Genomic DNA, 10,759 nt, shown 5'->3' on the forward strand with positions numbered 1-10,759 from the left:
CCCTCTCCCCACACACTCCAGTGCCCCCAGTCCCTCTCCCCACACACTCCAGTGCTCCCAGTCCCTCTCCCACCATACCAGTCCCTCTCCCCACACACACCAGTGCCCCCAGTCCCTATCCCACCATACCAGTCCCTCTCCCCACACACTCCAGTGCCCCCAGTCCCTATCCCCACACACACCAGTGCTTCCAGTCCCTCTCCCACCATACCAGTCCCTCTCCCCACACACCCCAGCACCCCCAGTACCCCCATTACGTGATCCCCACACACTCCAGTGCCCCCAGTCCCTCTCCCCACACATTCCAGTGCCCCCAGTCCCTCTCCCCACACACACCAGTGCCCCCAGTCCCTCTCCCCACACACACCAGTGCCCCCAGTCCCTATCCCACCATACCAGTCCCTCTCCCCACACACTCCAGTGCCCCCAGTCCCTATCCCAACACACACCAGTGCGTCCAGTCCCTCTCCCACACATACAGGTCCCCTCCCCCAAAGCTAACTCCACAACCCCCAGTGCCCCCATTACCCTACCTACCACCCCCTTAAAGCCCAGTGGCTCCCAGTCCCTATCCCCACGACGCCCAGTGCTTCCAGTCCCTCCTCCCACATACCATCCCTCTCCCCCCATACCAGTCCCTCTCCCCACACATTCCAGTGCTCCCAGTCCCTCTCCCCCCACACTCCAGTGCTCCCAGTCCCTCTCCCCACACACTCCAGTGCCCCCAGTCCCTCTCCCCACACACTCCAGTGCCGCCATTACCTCTCCCCACACACTCCAGTGCCCCCAGTCCCCCCACCACACCAGACCTCCCGTTCCCCCTCCCCACACACCCTGCAGTGCCCCCATCCCCTGTCCCCCCGCGCCATTCCCGGGCTCCCCGGGCACTACAGCTCCCGCTGTGCTCCGCGGCCGGGGCCGTGCGGGGGCAGGAGGAGCCGTGAGGGAGCGGGCGGAGCCCCGCGGGCCGTGAGGGGCCGAGAGGGCGGAGCGGGACGAGGCCGGAGCCGGCGGCTCCCGGCGGGCCCGGCCATGGAGAGCCCCGTCAGCAGCGGCTCCCTGAGGGGAGAGATCAGTGCGTGGGGCCAGGGGGGTGGCGTGGGATGGGAGGGGAGCCGGGAAGGGAGCTGGGGATTGAGCTGGGAAGGGACGGGGGCTGCGGACAGCGGCGTGGTTTGGGGCAGGGCAGGGTGCACTGAGGGGTGACAGGGTGGCTTTGGAGGTGACAGGGTGGTTTTGGGGGTTGCGGGACGTTTTTGGGGTGGGCAGGACGGTTTTGGGGGTTGCAGGACGGTTTTGGGGGTGGCAGGACGGTGTTGGGATGGGCAGGATGGTGTTGGGGGTTGTAGGAAGGTTTTGGGGGTGACAGGGCGGGTTTGGAGGTGACAGGGTGGTTTTGGGGGTTGCAGGACGGTTTTGGGGTGGGCAGGAAGGTTTTGGGGGTGACAGGGCGGGTTTGGAGGTGACAGGACGGTGTTGGGGGTTGCAGGACGGTTTTGGGGGTGACAGGGCGGGTTTGGAGGTGACAGGACGGTGTTGGGGGTTGCAGGACGGTTTTAGGGTGGGCAGAAAGGTTTTGGGGGTGACAGGGCGGGTTTGGAGGTGACAGGATGGTCTTGGGGGTTGCAGGACGGTTTTGGGGTGGGCAGGAAGGTTTTGGGATGGGCAGGGTGGTGTTGGGGGTTGCAGGACGGTCTTGGGGGTGACAGGACGGTTGTGGGGGTGACAGGGTGATTTTAGAGGTGACAGGGTGGGTTTGGGGGTTGCAGAGTGGCTTTGGGGAGGTCAGAATGGATTGGGAATGACAGGGTGGGATTGGGGGTGACAGGGTGGTTTTGAGGGAGTGACAGGATGGTTTGGGGGGTTGCAGGACAGTTTGGTTACAAGATGGTTTGGAGGGTGACAGAGCAGTTTTGGAGGTGACAGGGTGGTTTTAGGGGTGGCAGGATGGTTTTGGGGTGACAGGGTGGTTTTGGGGGTTGCAGGACAGTTTGGAGGGCTGCAGGACTGTTTTGGGGATTGCAGGACAGTTTTGGGGGTGACAGGGTGGTTTTGGGGATTGCAGGACAGTTTTGGGGGTGACAGGGTGGTTTTGTGGGTTGCAGGATGGTTTTGGGGGGTTGCAGGGTAGTTTTGGAGGTTACAGGATGGTTTTTGGGAGGTCAGGATGGATTGGGGATGACAGGGTGGTTTTAGGGGTGACAGGGTAGTTTTGGGGGTTGCAGGACATTTTTGGGAGTGACAGGGTGGTTTTGGGGGTTTTCAGGATTGTTTTGGGGGTGACAGGACAGTTTTGGGGGTGACAGGGTGGTTTTGGGGTGGGCAGGACAGTTTTGGGGTGGGCAGGACCGTTTAGGAAGCAAGTGGCCTCTCCCAAGGCACGGGATAAGGGGATGAGCTCTTGGGAGAGCTGGACACGGGGAATCATCCCCGTTCCTCCATAAATTATCGTGTGGGATCCCTGCTGGGGAGCTGGGGGAGAGAGAGGGTGGTTCCAACCTTGGAAGGAGACGGGAAGAATCCCAAAATCCTGCCTGTGCCAGCGGGTCACCTCCAGAGGGCTGATCCCTGTCCCTGTGCTGCAGCTGATTCCCGAGGCAGGGATGTTCCCTGGATGCTCCCTGATTGCATCAGGAGCCAGCCCTGCTTCCCAGGGAAGCCTTGAGCTGCAGATTTAGGAATTCTGGCCGCAGATTTAGGAATTCTGACCCCAGATTTAGGAATTCTGACCCCAGATTTAGGAATTCTGGGTGCAGATTTAGGAATTCTGGCCCCAGAAATTCTGGCCCCAACACCTCCCACTATCCCACGTTGCTCCAACCCGGCCTTGGACACTTCCAGGGATCCAGGGGCAGCCACAGCTTCTCTGGGAAATCCATCCCAGCCCCTCCCCACCCTCCCAGCCAGCAATTCCTTCCCAATATCCCATCTATCTCTGCCCTCTGGCACTGGGAAGCCATTCCCTGTGTCCTGTCCCTCCATCCCTTGTCCCCAGTCCCTCTCCAGCTCTCCTGGAGCCCCTTTAGGCCCTGCCAGGGGTTCCAAGGTCTCCGTGCTCGTTTGAACTTCTTGTTTCTCCTGACATAAACCCCAGGGAGCTCCAGGGAAGGAAAAACATCCTGCCCAGGGATATTGGCAGAGGGAATGAGGATCTAACGAGCCAATAACAAAACCTGCACAGACTCTGTGCTGTCCAAAATTTGGGATTCATGATTCCCCTGATTTTTATGGAGGGGATGTGTTTTTTCTTGCTGAGTTGCTCCTCAGTCCCAGCTCTCTCTTCCAACTGCCGGCCCGTGTCCTCTTCCTCTTCCTCTTCCTCTTCCTCTTCCTCTTCCTCTTCCTCTTCCTCTTCCTCTTCCTCTTCCTCTTCCTCTTCCTCTTCCTCTTCCCCTTCCCCTTCCCCTTCCCCTTCCCCTTCCTCTTCCTCTTCCTCTTCCTCTTCCTCTTCCTCTTCCTCTTCCTCTTCCTCTTCCTCTTCCTCTTCCTCTTCCTCTTCCTCTTCCTCTTCCTTTCCCTTTCCCTCTTCCTCCCCTTCCCTTTTTCTTTTCCTTCTTTCCCTTTCCTTCTTTCCTTTCCTTTCCTTTCCTTGGAATGGTTAGGGTGGGAAGGCACCTCGAAGCCCATCCAGTTCCAACCCCCATGGACACCTCCCACTATCCCAGGTTGTTCCAACCTGGCCTTGGACACTTCCAGGGGCAACCACAAAACCTCAGGGTGTAACCCTTGCAAGGACCTCCCCAACCTGTACCAGGACCTCCCCAACCCATACCAGGACCTCCCCAACCCGTACCAGGACCTCCCCAACCCATACCAGGACCTCCCCAACCCCTGCCAGGACCTCCCCAACCCGTGCCAGAACCTCCCCAACCCGTACCAGGACCTCCCCAACCCGTACCAGGACCTCCCCAACCCCTGCCAGGACCTCCCCAACCCGTGCCAGGACCTCCCCAACCCGTACCAGAACCTCTCCAGCCCTCCCATCCAGCAGTTCCTTCCCGCTCTGCGGGGCACCCCCATTTCCTCTCCACCTCCAGGTTCCTTCCTTCCCTGACCCACGCCTCCCTTCCCTCTGCAGGCTTCTGGGCCGACCGCACCCCGGTGCACGAGGCGGCGCGGCGCGGGGAGATCCTGCAGCTGCAGCAGCTCATCGAGAGCGGGGCCTGCGTCAACGCCGTCACCTACGACTCCATCACGCCCCTGCACGAGGCCAGCCTGCGGGGACAGACCCAGTGTGTCAAACTGCTGCTGGATGCGGGGGCACAGGTCAGGGAGCTTCTCCTCGGGGCCTTTCCGTTCCCCAGGAAAAGGGCAGGGGGGGTAACCCAGGTCCTTATCCATAATTCCCTTGGGGTGGATTGGAGTGAAATGACGCTGCGGCCGGTTGGCGGCCGGTCACTGGTGGTGTCCCCAGGGATCAGTGCTGGGCCCAGTTCTGTTCAGTGTCTTTATTGATGATTTAGATGAGGGGATGGAGGGAACCATCAGCACATTCCAGGTGACCCCAAGCTGGGGGAGTGTTGATGTGCTGGAAGGCAGGAGGGCTCTGCAGAGGGACCTGGCCAGGCTGGATCATTGGAACAGCCTGGAGTCCCCATCCCTGGAGGGGTTTAAAATCCCTGGGGATGTGGCACCTGGGGACGTGGGTCAGTGGTGGCCTCGGAACTGCTGGGGATTGTTTGACTCCATGATCTCAGATCATCCAACCCAAATGATTCCCTGATTCCAGAAGAAGTTGTGGGACCTGCAGGACAATTTCAGGTTGGGTATCAGGGAAGATTTCCTCATGGAAAGGGTGGTCAGGCCTTGGCAGGGGCTGCCCAGGGAGGTGGTGGAGTCCCCATTCCTGGAGGGGTTTAAAATCCCTGGGGATGTGGCACCTGGGGACATGGTCAGTGGTGGCCTCGGAACTGCTGGGGATTGTTTGACTCCATGATCTCAGATCATCCAACCCAAATGATTCCCTGATTCCAGAAGAAGTTGTGGGACCTGCAGGACAATTCAGGTTGGGTATCGGGGAAGATATCCTCATGGAAAGGGTGGTCAGGCCTTGGAAGGGGCTGCCCAGGGAGGTGGTGGAGTCCCCATTCCTGGAGGGGTTTAAAATCCCTGTGGATGTGGCACTTGGGGACATGGTCAGTGGTGGCCTTGGCACTGCTGGGGCTGGTTGGACTCCATGATCTCAGAGGGCTTTTCCAACCCAAATGATTCCCTGATTCCAGAAGAAGTTGTGGGACCTGCAGGACAATTTCAGGTTGGGTATCAGGAAAGATTTCCTCATGGAAAGGGTGGTCAGGCCTTGGAAGGGGCTGCCCAGGCTGTGGTGGAATCCCCATCCCTGGAAGTGTTCAGGCAAGGTGTGGATGTGGCACTTGGGGACAGGGGCTGGTCTTTGCAGGGCCGGGTTAACTCTTGGTCTCAAGGACCTCAGAGGCCTTTTCCAACCTTAGTAATTCCATGATCCTCACATCTGGGGGGAATTTGGTGCTCTTGGTGACTGCTCCAGGAGTTAGAAGTTGTTAGAAGTTGGTTAGAAGTTGGTTAGAAGTTAGAAGTTGTTAGAAGCTGCTCCTTTGTGTTCCACGGGCACCAGGTGTGGATGTGGCGCCTGAGGACACGATCCAGTGGCAGTGCTGCTTCAGTTGGTGCCCTTGAACGCTCTCCCAAGCCGGCTAATCCCAGGATTCCGTGATTTCCCTGCAGGTGGACGCCAGGAACATCGACGGCAGCACCCCCCTGTGCGACGCCTGTGCCTCGGGGAGCATCGAGTGTGTCAAGGTGCTGCTGTCCCACGGTGCCAAGGTGAACCCCCCCCTCTACACGGCCTCCCCTCTCCATGAAGCCTGCATGAATGGTAAATCCATCGGGATTTGTCTCTCCATGTTTATTTGGGGCTTGGAGGAGCAAAAAAAAGCAGCACCAAGGACCTTCAGTTGTTGTTCAGACCCCTCCTGCTGGGGGTTGTTGGGTGGGAACAAGTGCCAGGGATTGTTGGGAATGCTGCTGCTCCCTGTGCTGCTCCTTTGTCCTTCTCCCAGCCTTTTCCAGCCGGGGGGGGGGTCTGTCTAGGGAATAAGGGAAAACAGCAGGGGCCAAAATGATGTTTGGGACAAACCCGGCTCCTCTGTGCTTCCCTCGGCCTCTGCTTGATCCTTTTTGGGATATTTGGATCAGAGGAGGATTTAACCATAGGATCATGGAATCCCAGGATGGTTTGGGCTGGAAAGGACCTTAAAGCCCATCCAGTGCCACCCCTGCCATGGGCAGGGACACCTTCCACTATCCCAGGTTGCTCCAACCTGGCCTTGGACACTCCCAGGGATCCAGGAGCAGCCACAGCTTCTCTGGGAGATCCATTCCAGTCCCTCCCCACCCTCACAGGCAAGAATTTACTAATTACCTTTACTAATTTAATCATAATTCATCCTTCAATCTTCCACCTGCACAGACAGAGCAGCAGGAAAACCTGGATGTGGGAGCAGCAATGTCCACGTTGGATAATTGTTGCCAAATCTCTTCCTCGTTCACCATTTTGTGCCTCACTTTCCCCTCAGTAAAATGTAATTCTTCCTGTTTCGTATTTTTGTGATCTACCGTGATCTGGACACAGTTTTCCTTCAATTCTGGAGCATTTTGGACAATCAGTTGGTTGTTAAATCCACACCTGGGAGCTCCTGTGGAGCTTTTCCTCGTTAAGCCTTTTCCCGAGGCTCGGTGATAATTCCCTGCTTTTTGTTAAGCTGAATTATCACCACTGGAAAAAACAAAGCTGGAATGGCCTTGAAGGTGATCAAACCCACCCAGGGCAGGATCAGCAGCACAGCAGCTCCAGAAACAAAAGGGGATTTGGTGCAAATCCTTGGATTTGGGGTCGTTTGACCTGATTCCCTGTTGGCTCCAGCCCGGCCGCTCCATTCCTTGTGTCCTGCTCGTGTTGTGTTGGCTCAGGAGCCTTCCCAGGTCACAACCATGGCCCCAAACACCAATCTGGGCTGGGTGAGGAACTGGCTGAGGGCCCAGAGAGTGGTGGGGATGGAGCTGCTTCCAGCTGGGATCCGTCCCCAGGGGTGTCCCCAGGGATCAGTGCTGGGCCCCGTCCTGTTTAATGTCTTTATTGAGGATTTAGAGGAGGGGATGGAGGGAACCATCAGCACATTCCAGGTGCCCCCAAGCTGGGGGAGTGTTGATGTGCTGGAAGGCAGGAGGGCTCTGCAGAGGGCCCTGGCCAGGCTGGATCCAGGGGCTGATTGCAAGGGGCTGAGGTTCCCCAAGGCCAAGGGCCGGGTCCTGCCCTTTGGCCACAAGAAGCCCCTGCAGCTGCAGGCTGGGCCAGAGGGGCTGGAGAGCAGCCAGGCAGGAAGGGAGCTGGGAGTTGGGCTGGGCAGGGAGCTGAAGAGGAGCCCGAGGGTGGCCAGGGGGGCAAGAGGGCCAAGGGCTGCTGGGCTGGCTGAGGAAGAGTGTGGCAGCAGGAGCAGGGCAGGGCTTGTGCCCCTGGGCTGGGCGCTGGGGAGGCCACCCCTGGAGGGCTGTGTCCAGCTCTGGGCCCTGAGCTCAGGAAGGCCCTGGAGGGGCTGGAGCAGGGGCAGAGAAGAGCAGCGAGGCTGGGGAAGGGACTGGAGCCCAAGAGCTGGGAGGAGAGGCTGAGGGAGCTGGGGGGGCTCAGCCTGGAGAGGAGGAGGCTCAGGGGAGACCTCCTCACTCTCTGCAACTCCCTGCCAGGAGGGGGGAGCCGGGGGGGGTCGGGCTCTGCTCCAGGGAACCAGCAGTAGGACAAGAGGGCTCGGCCTCAAGCTGTGCCAGGGCAGAGTCAGGCTGGACATCAGGAAGGAATGTTTTCCATGGAGAGTGCTCAGCCATTGGAATGGGCTGCCCAGGGAAGTGGGGGATTCTCCATCCCTGGAGGTGTTTAAGGACAGACTGGATGTGGCATCAGTGCCATGGGCTGGGAACCACGGCGGGGTTGGATCAAGGGTTGGGCTGGATGATCTCAGAGGGCTTTTCCAACCCAGCTGATTCTGGGATTCTCTGATTCTGGGATCTGAGCTGGATTCTTGGCTTCTGACTGGGCTCTTCCCTTCCCAAAGGCAGCCCCGAGTGTGTCCAGCTCCTCATCGACGTCGGCGCCAACCTGGAGGCTCACGACTGTCACTTCGGGACTCCCCTGCACGTGGCCTGTGCCAGGGAACACCTGGACTGTGCCAAGCTGCTGCTCAAGGCAGGTATGGCACCCACAGGGGTCCCTGTGGGTGGGCAGGGCGCGGTGGTGTCCGTGGGAAGCGGCTCCTCGGCGGAATTCCTGCCGGGATAGAGATGGTCGAGGTGAAAGTTTTGGGCTTCACGGAGCAAAACTTGGTGTTCAAACGTTGTTTTGGCCTGTTCCATAAATACCCATCTCCCAGTGGGATGCTCCATCCCTGGATGTGTCCAAGGCCAGGTTGTGGACGGGGTTTGGAGCAACCTGGGATAGTGGAAGGTCTCGGGGTTGGAACTGGGTGACCTTTAAGGTCCCTTCCGACCCAAACCATTCCATGATTCCCTGATTCCCAACCTCTAAATGGAACAATTCAGAGCTCATTCAGAACACACAGCTGGGTGTTAAGCCCAGATGACTTTGCTGGATGTTCAAGTCCCAACATTTGCCTCCAGGCTTCACATCCCAGTTTTCTTCTCATTCTGGGGGGAATTTGGGTCAAACTTCCTGTCTTTCCCTGTGCTTCCAGGAGGAGGTTTGGCCCAGGGCTGGGGATTTATCTAATTGAATAACAATTATCTAAAAATTACACACCTAAGCCAGTTTAGTTCCACCCACTCCAGTTCCCCATTAATTGATTCCCAAGAAATTCCGGTTTCTCCTCATGAATTCTGAAGAAGTCCAGTGTGGCCACACATTCCCAAAAGGGAATTGTTGGAGTTCAGTGTGGTCTCTCTCTCACCTCTGCTGGTCAAATTCCGGCTGTTTTGGGGGTAGAGAAGGACTTCTTGCCGTAAACTTACAAAAAACAAACTTCCTTGGCAAAAATATCCATAACTAAACCTGGCTGGTGGAGCTGGAACAGCTCCTGGATCTGGGGGTGTTTCTGTCGAAATAACCAACGAAGTTCTCACTGTCTTGAGTGGGAATGTTCCGTGGAGATGACTGGGAATGGCTCTTTGGATCCAGGAAGCAGTTATGACCTCATTTCCCCAAATACCAGGGACTGAAATCCCCCTCTGTCTGAGGAAAACATAAATCCAGAGAGGAAAACACACGATTTTTCCAGCACCGAGAACTCGCTCGGCAATTTTCTTGAAACCCGGTGTTTTTTCTTGCTGAGTTGCTCCTCAGTCCCAGATCTCTATTCCAACTGCCAACCCATATTCCCTTCCCTTCCCTTCCCTTCCCTTCCCTTCCCTTCCCTTCCCTTCCCTTCCCTTCCCTTCCCTTCCCTTCCCTTCCCTTCCCTTCCCTTCCCTTCCCTTCCATTCCCTTCCCTTCCCTTCCCAAACATTCCCAAACCTTCCCAAACCTTCCCAAAACTTCCCAAACCTTCCCTTCCCAACCTGCCCAAACCTTCCCAAACCTTCCCTTCCCAAACCTCCTTCCCAAATCTTCCCAAACCTTCCCAAACCTTCCCAAACCTTCCCTTCCCAAACCTTCCCAAACCTTCCCAAACCTTCCCTTCCCTTCCCAAACCTTCCCTTCCCAAACCTTCCCTTCCCAAACCTTCCCTTCCCAAACCTTCCCAAACCTTCCCAAACCTTCCCTGTTTGTGCCGGTTTTTGGGTGTTTTTTTGGGATCTTTCCCAGCTTTTTGTGCGTTTTTTTAACGCCGTTTTTTCACCCCGGTCCCACCGCTCCCGGTGTTTGGGTCGAGGGAGGGATTCCCACATGGATTTGGGATGGTTTTCTCTCCTCAGGGGCCAACGTGAACGCGGCCAAGCTGCACGAGACGGCCCTTCACCACGCGGCCAAGGTGAAGAACGTGGACCTGGTGGAGATGCTGGTGGAGTTCGGGGGGAACATCTACGCCAGGGACAACCGGGGCAAGAAGCCCTCGGATTACACCTGGAGCAGCAGCCCCACGGCCAAGTGCTTCGAGTACTACGAGAGTAAGTGAGGGGAAAAGCCTGGGAATTGGCTCTCCTGGTTCTCAGTCCGGTTTGATCCCGGGCGTCTCGGAGTCGTGGAATGGGTTGGGTTGGAAGGGACCTTAAAGATGATCCAGTTCCAACCCCAACACCTTCCACCAGCCCGGCTTGCTCCAGCCTGGATGATCCTAAAAGTCACAGAAACACACATTTTGGGGTTGGAAGGGACCTTAAAGGTCGTCCAGTTCCAACCCCAGCACCTTCCACCATCCCAGGTTGCTCCAGCCTGGATGGGGGAACTCTGGAACTTCTTCCCTTGGAGGCAGAGAGTTCTTGGGGGCAAATCTAGACCCTGTTCAACACCCCTGCATTGGATGGTCCTAAAAGTCACAGAAACACACATTTTGGGTTGGAAGGGACCTTAAAGGTCGTCCAGTTCCAACCCTGACACCTTCCACCATCCCAGGTTGCTCCAGCCTGGATGGGGGAACTCCAGAGCTTCTTCCCCTGAAGGCAGAGAGTTCTTGGGGGCAAAAATGAGCATTTGCAGACCCTGTTCAACACCCCTGCATTGGATGGTCCTAAAAGTCACATATTTTAGGTTGGAAGACCTATAAGACCATCAAATTCCAACCCCAACACCTTCCACCATCCCAGGTTGCTCCAGCCTGGATGGGGGAAATCCAGAACT

At 57.3% G+C, this 10,759-nt stretch overlaps 1 protein-coding gene across 2 annotated transcripts; it reads left to right on the plus strand.

Moving 5' to 3' along the window:
* Positions 1 to 876: 876 nt before the first annotated feature.
* Positions 877 to 10,116, plus strand: ASB13 (ankyrin repeat and SOCS box containing 13). 2 transcript variants are annotated; one of them, XM_039378923.1, is made up of 5 exons: positions 877 to 1,075; positions 4,079 to 4,266; positions 5,704 to 5,854; positions 8,085 to 8,219; positions 9,898 to 10,116. In XM_039378923.1, exons 1-5 carry the CDS (start codon positions 1,033 to 1,035, stop codon positions 10,095 to 10,097), a joined length of 717 nt encoding a protein of 238 aa, XP_039234857.1. In that variant the 5' UTR covers positions 877 to 1,032; the 3' UTR covers positions 10,098 to 10,116. The 2 variants fall into 2 exon arrangements, with proteins under 2 accessions (XP_039234857.1, XP_039234858.1); XM_039378924.1 differs by lacking the exon at positions 877 to 1,075 and adding an exon at positions 2,346 to 2,654.
* Positions 10,117 to 10,759: the final 643 nt, after the last annotated feature.

The sequence above is a fragment of the Pipra filicauda genome, unplaced genomic scaffold (assembly GCF_003945595.2).
Source record: "Pipra filicauda isolate LSUMZ 115617 unplaced genomic scaffold, ASM394559v2 scaffold1504_size11371_pilon, whole genome shotgun sequence".
Taxonomy (NCBI): Eukaryota; Metazoa; Chordata; class Aves; order Passeriformes; family Pipridae; genus Pipra; species Pipra filicauda.